At 37.0% G+C, this 16,679-nt stretch overlaps 1 protein-coding gene across 3 annotated transcripts in view; it reads left to right on the top strand.

The window, feature by feature from the left end:
• Nucleotides 1-16,679, top strand: part of atxn7 (ataxin 7) — a 37,278-nt gene that overhangs the window by 16,534 nt on the left and 4,065 nt on the right. For 2 of the 3 annotated variants that reach the window (XM_066697978.1, XM_066697980.1), the window contains 8 exons: nt 1,158-1,262; nt 9,526-9,796; nt 11,041-11,297; nt 13,240-13,322; nt 13,645-13,910; nt 14,506-14,704; nt 15,071-15,192; nt 15,554-16,523. In XM_066697978.1, the coding sequence (XP_066554075.1) occupies nt 1,158-1,262; nt 9,526-9,796; nt 11,041-11,297; nt 13,240-13,322; nt 13,645-13,910; nt 14,506-14,704; nt 15,071-15,192; nt 15,554-16,523 (2,273 nt within the window). Of the gene's footprint in view, nt 1-1,157; nt 1,263-6,041; nt 6,335-9,525; nt 9,797-11,040; nt 11,298-13,239; nt 13,323-13,644; nt 13,911-14,505; nt 14,705-15,070; nt 15,193-15,553; nt 16,524-16,679 lie in introns of those variants that run through there. The other variant, XM_066697981.1, reaches the window with a different exon arrangement.

A 16,679-nucleotide genomic window follows, 5' to 3' on the forward strand; every position in this document is an offset into this window, starting at 1 on the left:
CACTGGTTCATAGCGATGCCACTGAGGAAACCGTTGTACTGCCGAAGGTAGAGTGATGTACAGATGTTTATTTTCTGTTCACGGCTCATAGTCTTTAAAAATGAATGATTATTTTGTTTATTTTCTCCAGATCGGTAAAGTGTTCTTCAGTTTGTAAGCAAGAATAATATAACTGCGGTTGGTATGTTTTGTATTTAATTTGAACTTCACCTGTTTTATTCGTCCATTCTGGTCATGTAGGCTATAGTTTGCAGCATGGCTAACATAAAAGTTTGTTGGTCTGCTGTTAACATCTTTTATTTTAAACCTGAGAGATACTTTAGTACCATATTTAGCATCAGTAGGTCTGTCATTCGGTTTACATCTGACTTACCTTCATGACTGCTATTCCTGGAATGGATTTTGATTTGTTAGCTTTTGCAATGCTTTTTTCCCCTTTTTCTTTATTTTAATAAGCTTTAGCATATGTATGAATATTTTTTTCTTTACTTTGTCCCTCTATTCACTGTTTTCTGAAGAAAGAACTCTTACACAGAGAACCAAAAGCTGTCTTCATACAATGCAAACAACACTTACTAAAAGAATCGATAAAATCCCTGGGACCAGGAAGTTGTATAATCCAGTTGATCAAATCTGTAACGTCTTAACTCATGCTAAGTGTGATTGTGCTTTATAGGGAAATACAGGTAGAATGTACAGTATTAGCCTGAAATAGACGTGTCTATTTGTCTATATAAAGAATTACATAATTGAATAATATTCTGGCTGGTGGGGGCAGGAGGTTTGGAAAGTAATGTGAAACAATATACCATATATAGATTTCTAATATTTATTTTACAACCCCCTAATTTATACCCTGCTGGTGTAAGTAAGTATGTTCTTTTAATTATTGCAGTACAGTTAACAGTGATACCCTGATTGTATATTTTTTGCGTGGGATTTAAATCCATATCGAATACATGCAAGGCCTCCAGTTTCCAGTTTGACACATGGTGAGTTTCTTCATGTTGCCTGGGCAAGGTTCATTGGTCACTCCTCACAGAAATACCCAGAATTTCTTGTATTTAAATATTTCGTTCCAAGATGTCATTTACAACTGTCAAGATTTTTGTAAAAACGAACAAACAACAACTTTTATTTATTTTTTCTTAATGCAGATATGCCAATATTTGGTCAGTGCCCTGCACAGGATGATTTTTACTTGGTGATGTGTAACCATTGCAATCAGGTTGTCAAGCCACAGGCATTTCAAGCACACTATGGTAAGTCTTCCATTGCTTTCTGTTTTCTATTTGGATTAATGTATCTTGTCTTATCTGTTCATCTGTCTGTCTCTGTCTTTTCATGCATACGATATAGATTTTCAGTTTGATGCATTAGGATTAATAATACTAACCAACATTTTTTTTTTCTTTGAAGGAGGGTACATTTAGGCATTTGTTTTATGAGGACAGTCTACACACTAACTCTTCCTCAAAAATGCCATGCAGTGTTGTTTAAACATACTCCACAGGTGTAGCTAGATTTTGCTAAAATAACATCAGTATAAATCCGAATCATTTAAAGTTTTATATCCATGGCATTTACTTAGATGTAAGAAAACCTGTCATAATCTTCTGGAACTATACTGAAGAAAGTGTTCTAGAATAATTTGTAGTTCAAAAGCACCCCAGAAGTCTCCTGAATTAAGAATAATACACAACATCTGCTGTGAGGTGAAGCATTATGAAACAGGATAGACTTTGATGCATATGCAGAACAAAATTAATGATGAACAGATAGTAAATCAATAGACTGCACTGCTTTGGATTAAAATGAATTCTGTGACATGCTTTTTCACTAATTGTTGTAGTTAAACAAAAATATCTTGAAATAATTCCTTCTTGTTAGACACTGTCATATACAGATGAATTATTCACTCTTCAGTTGATAATGGTACTAATGCTAAAACTTCTTATAAAAAAAAAAAAAAAAAAGTTGGATTTTTGTATATTGTGATGCAACACTACACATTCAAAATGCAGTTTATTCTCTGAAACAATAAACAGTGGCTGTGTGCCATCCTTTCCTGATAGAATGTGTTAATATAATCACTTCATTTATTTTTAATTTATTAAAAACAAATATTTCTAGGGACAATCATTTGGAAATTGCTTGGGGCATAGAAACATATTTTTGGTAACAGCGATGCTCTTGCATTCTCTTGAGGAATCTCGATTACATTTCCTCCTCTGTGAATTGATAGCCGGGGGAATGTTGTGTAGGTCTGAGCAACTGGCAGGGATTGCTAGTAAATGTATTTAAAATTGTAAATGAATTATAAGTTAATGCTGGTATTTGTGAAACTGCTGTGATTTTAGCATCTGCTAGATGGGTTCAGGGTTTATCTTGTCCAATACATTTACTACATAATCTGTTTTTGACAGTCTATTAAAGTGTGTGTGTGTGTGTGTGTTTTTGCCAGGCAGAAAACAAACAACAGTATTAGTATTAAAGGAAACATTCCATTAAACCTGAATCTCAACAATTTAAGTATTTAATCTCTAATGCTTATATTCATTCACATCCTTCTCACTTTTACAGTTAAGAACATCTCCTGCATCACAGACCCCTAGTAGACGGTTCATCTCAGCTGGTTACTTAACTTTGACAAGTACTTAATATATATCCAAGTTGCTGTGGTGCAGTAAAGTAAAGCAAAACAGCCAAATGTAGTTAATTTCTTTATGACTGTGCATGAAGCCAGTGCCCATGGTATAGATTGCTACTTTGCGTGATCGGGATGGGAAGCTTCAAGCATATGTTCACAACATTTACTCTGTGTCCCAGCTACTATTCCAGTGCCTCGAGGTGACTTTGGACTCATCTAAAGGGCCCATCAAGAACTTGCACTTTGATTTAAGTTGTCAATCAAAGATTCCCTGATGGTCTTCTGAATAGACTGCAAAAATCAAAAAATAAATCCAAGTAATGCTGGAGTCTTTACAGTATTTTATACATTTTATATTTAATAGAATTATAAAAATACACAATATGAACACACTATTATAGGGTACCTTATTTATGGTTTATATGTATGAGTGCATACTAATCCACTCATGTTTCCATTATATAGAACTGTCTGTCAAGGTCTTACTGTATGAGAAGTGTCCACAAGAGGGAGTTTGAGTGATATTTTAGTAGTATAGTGACATCTATTGGTATATTGTAGCTAGGATAACCTGTGCTATTTGCAAGCCAAAATAATTAATCAGAGGATTTTAAAATATTTGTAAAAGGTGTGAACTAAAAATATTCAGGGAAGATATTAACCCTTTATATTTTGATAAAGATCCAAATTGTTTAAAAATTTTAATTAGCCAAAATGATTTTTAATTCTTAAATAATTCTTAAAATAATTATTTATTTTGAAGTTAGCGAGGAGGACAACCCCAATCTCGCGCCCTACTTCTGGCTTTCCAAGCTTAAGTATCCGGCAAGAAACGCACTTTCCCAGCATTCCTTGCTTTGCATCGCTCCTCCTCCACAAACAACACCTTTGCAGCACCTTCCTGACTCATTCCACCTCGTGGGCGGGTTTCTGATGGCCACCTCATCGTTTCCTCACTCAAGACAGTCTGAATAATAAACTCTACTTTAACATGTATTACACATGTCTCTTGGGGTTGTCCAAAAAATCTTGATTCACTTCACTTTTAAATCCTAACTGAATTTTTCTATGTATTTTTGTAAGTAAAGCTGTTACACATTATTTTGTCTGCATCGGTTAACTCAAGTAGTAAACGAGACACCAAAAAATACTAAAATAACTAACTTTAATTGAAAGCAATCAGCAGACGACACACACCACAACTTAATTGTGTGATTGAAAAGTCTAAGAGTTTTTCTTTCCCCAGTCTCTTATGAATACATTGCATTAAAGACTATTATGCACAAACCTTTGCAATACTATCTGTGAATTGCTTTAATCTGTATTTAATTTTCAGGGGAGACAGATTAAAATCTTATTGATTTTCTTCAAATGGTTCATGTGATAACTATAAAATGTCGTAAGAGTATCTGAAATGTGTTAATAAAGCAACACATTTATAATGCAATGCAATTAAATCATTGCAATATTTGTCATGTACAATATATCGCAAAGTGTTGGAGTTATCAAGAAAAAGGTTATGAATATCTTTTTCTTGATATTACACAATATTGAAAATGAATTTTTACGTTACTGCAATGGTTCCCCAAATCCCATACCCCAAAATATTAACATTTTCATACCTAGTGCAAAATGTAATGACTTTTAAATAACAACAATAGTTAATGAACTGAACTTATTTTGCTAATTAATATAAAATGTTACCCCTGCTGCAGCCTCTATTATGTAACAGTGGCGAGTGACAGCATCCTTTATTGGTGCATCTTCATTTATGATAAATGATACACATGCTTCATTTGTTTCTAAAATCATTTCCCTGCTTTGCTGCAGCGTGAAGCATACCGATGACACACTATGAATGAGCATCATGCTCCTCTTCAATGTATTTAAAGGCAGTCAATGTGCTACTCATGACCATGCAAATCAGATCAAATTTACTAAACTGTTAATTTACGACTGCTGTAGCTTGTGCTTCTGTTACGATCTGATTGTTTTTAGGAGTGAAAGATGTTATGGCTCTACTAGCTGAGCCTTAGTATATGTGCAACTTATGTTGGGCTTTTGTTTGACTTTTTTTTCATTTGATATGGGTTTCTGATATTAGTTAGATAAGCATGTATAATAAGAGCACTTGATGGAAAAATCAGTGATGTATTATCAGTATATATATATATATATATATATATATATATATAGCATTTTTTTTACTTGTATATGTATAATACAATTATATAAGTATATACATATTAAAAAAATATATATATACATATTAAAAAATAATATATTGTGCCAATTATTGGAAATTCAGTTAATGAAATCTTGTCATGTAAGCAATAGATCTTTGCCGAAGAGGAAGGATACCATTTTCTAGTATGGCACTTGAGGTTTAGGCATGACATTTTGTTATTGGAATGTTAGCGCCTTATGCTTTATTACAAAATGATTATATGCCAACAGCCAATCAGCTTTCAGATCTAGTGGACATTATCAAAGGATAATGCCCACTGGAACAGTGAAATGCCCAACTGTAAATTCAATAGTGGAATAGTACAGGGAAGGTTCAGTAACTGTAACATTACTTTCTCTGGCAATGTCCAGATCAACTATAAGAGACTAATGACACAATAGTAATGAATACGATTATATTTAATCCAAATTACGTTGACTCGATAATCCATAATTGTTAGAGCCCATATTGATGGGCTCTATTGCTTAAATGTTACAGTGACCAGAAACTAAATGTTTCTCTGTCTATAGGGGAAAAACAGCAGTGTTTGACAGTTGAAAAGGGAAGATTGTTTTAAAAAATCTTGGAGGGAATTAGTTGTGGATTGTATTAATGGGAACAAAGTTAAAATGTGTTCATCTGTTCATCTTATTCTCTTTTGGAGGCATTCCTATCAAGCCATGAGTACATTATTTATTTTTTTGGTATGATTAACTTGTACTATATGTTAATAGTGTTTCATTTTCTGATTATAAAGTGATAAAATAGAATACACATAACTTTGCCACATAAGTAAGTTAAGTAGGTTGCTTTTATATATATATATATATATATATATATATATATATATATATATATATATATATATATATATAATTAGTATATTAAAACCTTTTTAAAATGCCTCCTTTTAAATGGTGATATTGTAAGTGTTGAAAAGATACATATTGATGTCTAGGATATATTAGATGAGAATAATTTTCCTACTTATTCTGGGATAATTAGGTCATTTGTGATTGGGACTCGAACACTGTAAATTGTTCTGAGTTCAGCCTTCTGAATCTCTGCCAAGTTGCTTCTGAAACAGAGGGATTAATTTGCATAAACAGGGACTTCTGGTATGACCATATTAGATAAAATTAGACTCCTCCTTCTGTTTTTCTATTTATCTGCCAGGACCTTTGTGACTCAAGTGCACATTTCAGTAGTAGCATACATAAAACCCAACATGGAGTCTGTTAGGAGTTTGGGGGGTAGTGATGGCTAATGATACTGGACTTCAGTAGCAAGTAAACAAGAAGGCACACGCAAATAATGTGAAAACTAGAAGCGACGAGAAGGCTTTGTGGAGTGGCCTCGCTTTGCACAGAGCCGTAGGCAGGAGGCGAGTTCTCTTCTGCAGTTTTTCTGAGACGGTGGTTGGCAGGGAGCCCAGAACTGCATGGAGTTTGCAGAAGGTTAGTAGAGTTGTGCATTAACTTACCGCAGTACAGAACGACAGTTGTACTTTGCTGGCTGTTTTTGTTTTGTTTGTTTTTTTCCCCCCCTCTTTCTTATTTTCTTATCTTCTCCACAGAAGTTTGTTTGCCACTGTGCCTGGGATGCTGGTGCTAGTGATTGCAGAAGAAGTTGTTGTTAGCTGGCCTGTGTGGATAATCTCAAAATGAGGGATTAGCTGCTGCGATCGGCCCACATAAGCCATTCTGAAATGTCATTTGAGTGTTTTGGCCAAAGTTCAAAGACAGATGGGAGTTGAGTTTGCTGTGAACTCTATGAAAAAATGCTGAGTGTTGCGTGAGGTAGACACTATTAAAATAAAATATAATGCAGTTATGCACAATGCATAGATAAGGGAATATTATTTACCTATCTTAAATTTGGACATGGCAGAAGTAGCTTTTCTTTATTTCAGTTTTTATTTTAAGTAGGTTGTATTTGTGGTTACTGTGGTTTCAGTGTCACAGGAAATGCTGTTTATAGAGGAAGGTTTACTTTCAAGCTGTTGAATTTCCTCCTCAGCTGTACATCGCCTCCACTTGCTTTAAAAAAAAAACAACACAAATATAGTTCCAAAAAAATGCCTTGTCTTTTTGCATCAGAATTGCTTGCCAGAGGAAATTGTAGCGTTTAGACCATATATAATACTTTTGTTATGATGTGGTCTTTAGAAAATAATTTAAATTGTATTCCTTCAGTCTATGGATATTTTTCTACTCAAAACTTGTCTAGCTGCTTATTGATTTGTACAATGTAAAATATTATATATATATTGCCTTTTATCAAGAAGTTTATTTCCACAAAATGAATCTTACCAGAAAAGCCTGTTGTATTTTATGGGTTTATTCCTCCTCAAGTTTCAATTTATCTGTAAACTTAAAGAGAACTTTTGATGATATAGACCTAACAGGTGCAAATCAAAAGGTTAATTGGTTTCTATTTAGTAGAAGCAAGAATCCTCTGGCAAATTAAATGGCAGCAAGTAGCGGATGTGTAATGTGCACTTGGTTGGTGGGTCAGTGTTTCGATGTAATCCAGGCCTAAGCCGTGATTTCAGGGTGTCAACGAAAGATGAACTTAACATTGTTTTGTTTACTTTTTATTTTTTTATTAGACGCTTAATATTTTGAAATCGTCCACTTTTTTGTTTAAAATAGTTTCAAAGCAATTAATGTGATATGTTCTCCATTATCTTTAATAATTATCACATTAATAATATTAATAGTTCAAATTGAAGAGAAAAAGGCAACAGGTAGAAAGTAACAAATTATTCTCTTCATGTGATGTTTTGACTTCAGTTAATTTACTTAGTTGCTACTTAAATCATGTGTTAATCTTATCAGCTAATATATAACTTACTAGGAACTGAACAAACAAATTCAAACGTCATCCTTATTATTTTATGTTCTTAAGGCCAGTGTCAGACCTGAAGGAATTTTATTTATTTATTTATTTATTTATTTATTATTATTTTATTTATGTATTTAAATATAACACTTCAGATACTCGCACACGTCCACTGATTTACTGTAGTTATTAATCTGTCTTTTAACTCATCATAATCCATGGTTGTCTACTGCAAAGCTTTAACTCTTTATCAGCAGGAGTAGCAATTTTGATTGGACTTGACTGTCATGCGGTTCTTTTTAAGTCGTGAGTTGTTCAGGAAGCATCACTGGCATCATTAACCCAATAGCCTTTATATAGCATAGAGAGGCTACAGAGAAATTCTTACACTGTTACTATTTAAAGACATTTGGCAATAACCAAGCAAAGTCATGCTGGTTGAAAACTGTATGAAGATCTAGTGACTAATTTGATGTAGCTAGCTGTGGAATCAAATAATATTTATGAATCAGTACAATTATATTTGATCATTATGCTAAGATAAGAAGTTCTATTGTTTATTTTCTGCAATTAAATAAGTATTTTTTATAAAAAATAAAATACAAATCTGGCACTAATAATTCTGAATATGTATGTATTTATTTATTCATTAATGTATAAATATTGCCTGTTCTCTGAAGAAGAAAGAAACCAGTTTAATTATTTCTAGAATACAATTCCTCCAATAGACTTTCAATAGTGATAGTTCCCCATTTTCAATTACAATTGCAGCAGTAGTTCCTGAAATGCTGTTTACTTGAAGCTGAAGAAACAAAACAGAATTAATGTTTAGCATTTACTGCTTTGTACTTCTGTGAATTAAAGCACTGCTGGAACTTATTTTACAACTTACAATGGCTGTCTTGTGTCAATGACTGAGGAGGATATCTTTGGCCCAATGTTTATTGTTTGCAAGTTGCTTCAATAGGCAGCTGTTATTCACTATGCAGTTATTTCTACTGTGTGGAATATACCATAGTAAGATTGTGCTGAGTTTGAAAGCAATTAAAGGATTTATTACATAATAACATGCTGATTCTAAACCAAAATAAATATGTAAACATGTTCTAATTCATTACTATGAACATACATTAGTTTCTCCTTGAATTAAGAAAAAACAAAAACCTCATTGTTGTTTTATTTGCTGTACTTTTTTATGCAATGCTTCTGTTCAGGCAAACCTCAGATTGCACTTTACAAAAACACCCAGGGGAAGCATTGTATGGAAGCTGTAAAGTAGAAAATTGCAATATTTGGTTTGCCCCCTGTTCTGCTTCAAGACCTGAATTGTAATAAGTTACCCGGTTATACGTTTGTTTCATAATCTGGAAGTAATAAATTGTGCACACAGGTGGCAACCCATAGGTTATTACTGTGTCTAAATATAATGCAACACAGGGATGTGTGAATGCAACATTTCTAATCCAAAAATGAAACCTGTTTCCAACCCCCTTCCCCATTCTATCAAAATTTGCATTTCACTATGAGAGGTTTCATGGGTTTCGATTTACTTTGACTTTCTTTTGGTTTTAAGAAAAAAAAAAAAAAAGAACACTGTGTTGTCTGCATTGGTCTTGTTTTCGGTGAGCTTCTGGAATGAGAATTGTCAGACGAAGCCAGTATGTTTCACATTCTTTTTTTATGTCTTGTGGAAGTCACCCTAAGTTAATGAAAACCTGGGTGAAGAATTATTTGGAAAGTGAAGCTTTTCTTTTCTGTGTTTATTTATTGCTCTTCCTTTGACCATTGTTTACTTGCTCCACAGAAAGAAGACATAGCTCATCCAGCAAACCTCCCCCAACATTGGCATCACCTACTACACATACACTGCCCACAACACTGGCATCAAAAAGCAAAGGCAGCAGCAGCGGCGGCAGCAGTAGCAGCAGCAGTAGCAGCAGCAGCAGCAGCAGTAGTCGCTCATCCAGTGGAAACGCATCCTCCAACTCCAAAATCTTGAAACCGCCCAAAGAAAAGCTCCCCAGCATTAGCAGGCCTGTGCATCTACCATATAGTAAGGTGCCTCATGACAAAATGTAAGTGCTGGCATGAATATAATACTAAAAGTTTACAGTAGAGAAAGTATGTATAGCTAGAATTTGAGTGATGCTTTTTTCTTCTCACACTGATGTTATTTTGTTGTTGTTGAATTCGTTTCCTGCTGTGTGCACTGATTTATTCAATTAACCGCTGTGCTTCTCTGAGAGGAGTTAAATAGTGCTGATTGAAGTAATTTAGCACTTCAGTTGTAGAACAGCTGCTTCACGTTCACACTGATTACCCAGTGCCTCTCAGTGGAATGTGCATTTTCTAATCATTTCAATTGATTAGCAAAAGTAACCTATCTGAATGGAGGGAGGGGCCGCTTCAGCAGTATTTTTCTTGACTGTGTTCTTAGATGTCATTAATATGTAGTGAACTGTTAAGTTAAAAGGGTAAACCAATTTTGTAGAGTGGAGGTCATGAGAACACTGGATCCGATACGTCATTTGTAGTCCGTCATCCGTTATACAGCAAAATGTACAATATACAGTCTGTCCCGTTTCTTGCGCTCGCAAACTACGCTATCGTTTCTTTACCTCCTCAGCTACAATGATATATAAAAATAAAAACCCTTTTCGCACAGAAACTAGCTCACCATAAAGACACTAAAGGAGAATGCAAATCTTTGTAAATAATGTAGGTCACCTTTGTGGTGTTTGTGTGTGCTTTCTAGGAGAATTCTACATCAATAGTTACCATTCATGCCCAGCTCCTCCGAGATAGCTTGCCATGTTTTTTCTATTTATTTGCTTTGTATTACACTTCTTCGTGGTTAGACATGCAGATGATAAGCTTTTCCAGAAGATGCACACAAAGTGCATCAATCCACATCATCCTGTCGTTTTTCATTTTTAACGCACGTAAAATCGAACTTGTTTCAATTCCAAAATTGACACACCATTGTCGTAAAACAATGGCGGATGCACACGTTTTAGTTTTTGTTGTTGTTGTTGTTGTTGTTAATTTTGTTTTTTTTCACGCACTTAAAAATTGGATGCATCATCGGATCCAGTGTTCAAAGGCCTTAATCTTTAGACTGCCTGGTTAATTGATCTAGGGTGAATGAGTGTTTTCTGATATTACTGCTTTATGACCATTAGTTATCAGACTTTTTCTTGTGAAATAGCTGAGACTAAGTAGTACAATGAAGGTATTTTCAACCATAAATGTTTCTATGCATAATCAGTTACTCAAAGGGAAACCCTAAGTTTGTTCTTTCTCTTCCTGTAATTCTCAGCATGACTCCCTCCGTCAAGGTGGAAAAGATGCCTCTAAATGTAAAGATAGATGGTACATCTTTAAAAACTGTTCCTGGTCCCACGTCTTCAACCACTGTGAGTTCCTCAATAAAGCCAGGCCTTATCTGTCCCTCAATACCAAAGCCACCCCTGTTGTCTCCTGGACAAATACCCAATGGGAAAGGTCTTCTCTTAACTCCAGACAAGAAGCAAGATGATGCCAGTAATAAGAGACAGTTGCACAAAAGACTGTCAGGTTAGTAGCATTTGTTTTTCTTACCCACATTTAAATTTTAATAGTCAATTTTTCCAAGAGCTGTATGTACATATTTTGAACGTAGCTATAAAAGTATATTTCACGTTGAATGTGGAAATTGTTAGTACAGCATTTTTTGAGTGTATAATTTTTCAATACCAGTAATTAGATTTTAATTGTACAGAACTTATACAATTAATATTTATATATTAATTTATGGCATATGGCATATATATACACTGAGGGGAAAAAAGTATTTGATCCCCTGCTGATTTTGTACGTTTGCCCACTGACAAAGAAATGATCAGTCTATAATTTTAATGGTAGGTGTATTTTAACAGTGAGAGACAGAAAAATCCAGAAAAACGCATTTCAAAAAAGTTATAAATTGATTTGCATGTTAATGAAGGAAATAAGTATTTGACCCCTTCGACTTAGTACTTGGTGGCAAAACCCTTGTTGGCAATCACAGAGGTCAGACGTTTCTTGTAGTTGGCCACCAGGTTTGCACACATCTCAGGAGGGATTTTGTCCCACTCCTCTTTGCAGATCCTCTCCAAATCATTAAGGTTTCGAGGCTGATGTTTAGCAACTCGAACCTTTAGCTCCCTCCACAGATTTTCTATGGGATTAAGGTCTGGAGACTGGCTAGTCCACTCCAGGACCTTAATGTGCTTCTTCTTGAGCCACTCCTTTGTTGCCTTGGCTGTGTGTTTTGGGTCATTGTCATGCTGGAATACCCATCCACGACCCATTTTCAATGCCCTGGCTGAGGGAAGGAGGTTCTCACCCAAGATTTGACGGTACATGGCCCCGTCCATCGTCCCTTTGATGCGGTGCAGTTGTCCTGGCCCCTTAGCAGAAAAACACCCCCAAAGCATAATGTTTCCACCTCCATGTCTGACGGTGGGGATGGTGTTCTTGGGGTCATTCCTCCTCCTCCAAACACGGCGAGTTGAGTTGATGCCAAAGAGCTTGATTTTGGTCTCATCTGACCACAACACTTTCACCCAGTTCTCCTCTGAATCATTCAGATGTTCATTGGCAAACTTCAGACGGGCCTGTACATGTGCTTTCTTGAGCAGGGGGACCTTGCGGGTGCTGCAGGATTTCAGTCCTTCACGGCGTAGTGTGTTACCAATTGTTTTCTTGGTGACTATGGTCCCAGCTGCCTTGAGATCATTAACAAGATCCTCCCGTGTAGTTCTGGGCTGATTCCTCACCGTTCTCATGATCATTGAAACTCCACGAGGTGAGATCTTGCATGGAGCCCCAGACCGAGGGAGACTGACGTTATTTTGTGTTTCTTCCATTTGCGAATAATCGCACCAACTGTTGTCACCTTCTCACCAAGCTGCTTGGCGATGGTCTTATAGCCCATTCCAGCCTTGTGTAGGTCTACAATCTTGTCCCTGACATCCTTGGACAGCTCTTTGGTCTTGGCCATGGTGGAGCGTTTGGAATCTGATTGATTGATGGCTTCTGTGGACAGGTGTCTTTTATACAGGTAACGAGCTGAGATTAGGAGCACTCCCTTTAAGAGAGTGCTCCTAATCTCAGCTCGTTACCTGTATAAAAGACACCTGGGAGCCAGAAATCTTGCTGATTGATAGGGGATCAAATACTTATTTCCCTCATTAACATGCAAATGAATTTATAACTTTTTTGAAATGCATTTTTCTGGATTTTTTTGTTGTTATTCTGTCTCTCACTGTTAAAATACACCTACCATTAAAATTATAGACTGATCATTTCTTTGTCAGTGGGCAAACGTACAAAATCAGCAGGGGATCAAATACTTTTTTCCCTCACTGTGTGTGTGTGTGTATATATATATATATATATATATATATGGCATATATATAGACTTTTATTCTGAATGGGCAAAATGTGTATCAGAGGTTGATTTTTGTTTTAAAACTGTTGTGATCATTCCTCACAGAACGTGAATTTAATCCTGATATCCACTGTGGGGTTATTGATCTGGTAACACGGAAGCCATGCACAAGATCTTTAACATGCAAGGTTAGTAGACAATTCCAGAGGCTAACACTTCATCACCAAAACATTTCTTTACAGTTTTTTGTGTGTGTGTGTGGAAATGAGGCAACAAACATAATTCATGCCTGAAATGAAAAACTAATTTCCAATAACATTTAATCAGTACGTTTTTACTATTATTTCACCATTTTATTGATCTTACCATAGTTGATATTTAAGGATCCCATAGTTAAACGTGTAGTCTGTCAAAGTTTGAACTTCAATGTCTTAGTTTATGCTGAAATGACCTCAGATCATATCCAGTCATGCAGCTGTTTCAATCAAAACTCAAATCTGTCTTCCGCAGACACATTCCTTAAGCCAACGGAGACTAGTTGTGGGTCGAAGAAAGCGTTTTGACACTTTATTAGCGGAGCACAAAAGCAAAACCAGGGAAAAAGAGCTGCATCGAAACTCTGAGTACTCTCAGCAGACCGCCCCTCTCAGGGAACCACATCCCTCGCCGTCACGACCCGCCCAGGACACGCACCAAATCTCTCATGGAAACAGCACCGCAGACTCTAAGCCTTCAGCACCGAGCAAACCCAAACCTCACAATCCTAGTCTTCCACGGTGAGTTCTGCACCGGATTTAAAGATGGAGATTGATTTAGACCGATCACGTTTTTTGGTAGTGGTCATGGTGATAAGATTTAATTTGCATTTCATTTCAGTGGAGGAATTATAAACCCCTAACTCTCCTTAGCACTGCATTGTGTTCATTTAAATACAAAAGTCTATTATCTTTCTATGCAGATACTTTATTTCAGTTATAACATCTTACATCTTAATATGTGCTTCACTTCTGCATGAAAAGCCTATTTAATGTAAATGTGTTGGCCATCGAGTCCGGTTAAGTGCTAGACCCTCCTAGAAGACCTAAGCTTCAATAAACTTCTATGGAAGCATTTAAGTATTTAAAATATAGACAGATGCTTGAAATACTTTGGGTGGGAGGGGGTTGTGCCCAAACCCTTTAATGTGATGTAAATACCAAAGGTAGATGAGTCTTTTGAACTGAGAATTGCTGGTGCTGGAATATTTGCAATGGAGACGTTCCCATATTGTGGCCCATTTCAAGCTCTGGATTGATGGCCAGCTGCCCGGGTACTGACACACACGTAAACATGGCTTCCTGCCATCTTTCTTCACTGTGTTTGTATGTGCAGGCCTAATAGCTACTCCACTCACCCCAGTGGGAATGTCTCCAGTGACTCTGCGTTGGTCCACGAGCCTCCCCACCACTCCACACCAGCAGCGGAGGTGGCTTCGCGGCTCTCCAGTGACGAAGGGGAGAACGAGGAGAAGGAAGAGACCACAGAGAAACTGGATTGCCACTATTCAGGTTACCACCCTCGTCCAGCAGCTGTAAGTGTACGGTGATTCTGGCATGTGTTTAAAGACTTAATAAGTACTAACTAAGATCTGGTTTGCAAGTCTTCAGATGTGTTTTCAGGTTGGGATTCAAGTTTTTAATGTATATTTTGCTAACATGGAATTCAGGCATCTGACATCTGACATCTTACAATAGTGCAGCAGTATATCTAGTCTTAATTTTTTTTAGTTTCTTTGGTTTGTTAATGTAAATTGCAGTTTTTTCCAGTGAGATTAAGATAAAGGTTTAACATTATGATTTCTTAGCAGATTAAAATGTTTCTTATGAAAACTAAGAAAACTCTTTTTTTTTTTTTTTTTTTGTCTCTCCCTCTCCATCCTTTGTGTTGTTGTCTCTAGTATTGCACCTTTGGAAGTCGACAGTTTGGTAGAAGCTGCTACACATTTGACAGGCGATGGGATCATGTTCGATGTGCACTTAATGCGATGGTGGATAAGCATGTGAATTCTCAGATGTGGAGGTGAGTGACGGTTTAAAACTGCTGTTCTATAGATTTAACCATTTTAGGATTTCATAAATCTTGAAAGGAATAATTTTCTTAAATGGTTGGTGTTGGTCAACATACATATATTCCATTTGCATTTTGGAACAGAAACATCAATACCTAGAGGCCTATTGATAGAAAGCTAGTTTTATGGTTATCAATTGTGAGAGTGTACCTGACTTCTGCTTTTTGAAACTTAACAATTAGAAGAAAATGTAATGCAAGTTATTTTTAATTCTTTTCATGTCTGTTCAATGTTTTGGTTATTCTTTCCTGCTCATATTGGAGAGAGAAAATAGATCTGTGTATCCTTTTTTAACACGAATATGTTTTGCAGAAAAATTCCTCCTGCATCAGAGAGCACAGCATCCACAGCGCCGCCCAGGACAAGCACAAACTCTTTGCCTACATCACACTACAGTGTGAACGCCACAGGACTCCTGTACCCCACCTCAGCGATGCCCTCGCCAGGGCTGGTCTCCCCTCCCTACGCGCAATCTTTTGATAGCAAATCGGTTCTTTCGTATGGGACTACTTTAAATGCCCGCACTTCTCCCTTGAGTTCTATAGACCATGCTGCATACAACACGCAGTCAAGACAAGTGTCTTCGTCGCCCCAAATGCCTTCAGGACACTCAGCAGTACCTTCCCTGGTATCCAGTCGACCTCAGAAATCCAAACCCAGCAGCAAGTCTTTCAGATCCAAGGAGCCTTCTGCCACCATCTCTAACTGTAACAGCAGTGGCAGTAGCAACAGCTCGGGAAAGAAGAGGAAGAACAGCTCCCCACTGCCTGCGCACCCACCTTACTCTGCGGAGTCGTCCTCCTTCAAGAAAAACTGTGCAGTGAACTCTAGCAGCTCAGGGAGCTTGTATCATCCGTCGGTCACTTCCTCGTCCCACGGCAGCATCCACAGCTTGGGCCTCAACTGCACCACCAACAGGACAAACTCTCTCAGCCTCAAACATGACCAATCAGGGAGGGGCCCTCCGTCGGGGAGCCCCGCAGAATCAATCAAGCGCATGAGTGTGGTGATGAACAGCAGTGACTCCACCCTCTCGCTTGGACCTTTTGTCCACCAGTCCACGGAGCAGACTGTGAACTCGCATAGCGGCTTCTCTCATTCTCACACTCCCATGGACCGGTTGGAAGGGAAGAAGCGGAAAGGTGCCCCCGCTTCCAGCAGTGTCAACAGCAGCCGACCCAACAAGGTGGCCAAATCGCCCGCTGTCAACAACATCCACACGAAGCACGGCCGCACGATCCCAGGGACGCAAGGACTTCCGAACAATTCGCTCATACAGCAGGTAACATGAACAATTGTGCCTTTTTGTGCATTTTGCCTTTTCAGTTGACAGGCTGTAAATGTGTTAGAGCTGAAATAAACATCCGCTCATAGGTCTAAAATTGAACTTGTATTATTTATTTCATTTTAAAATGTATAATAATTGCATGAGTCATCA

Source organism: Amia ocellicauda, chromosome 3, assembly GCF_036373705.1.
Source record: "Amia ocellicauda isolate fAmiCal2 chromosome 3, fAmiCal2.hap1, whole genome shotgun sequence".
Taxonomy (NCBI): domain Eukaryota; kingdom Metazoa; phylum Chordata; class Actinopteri; order Amiiformes; family Amiidae; genus Amia; species Amia ocellicauda.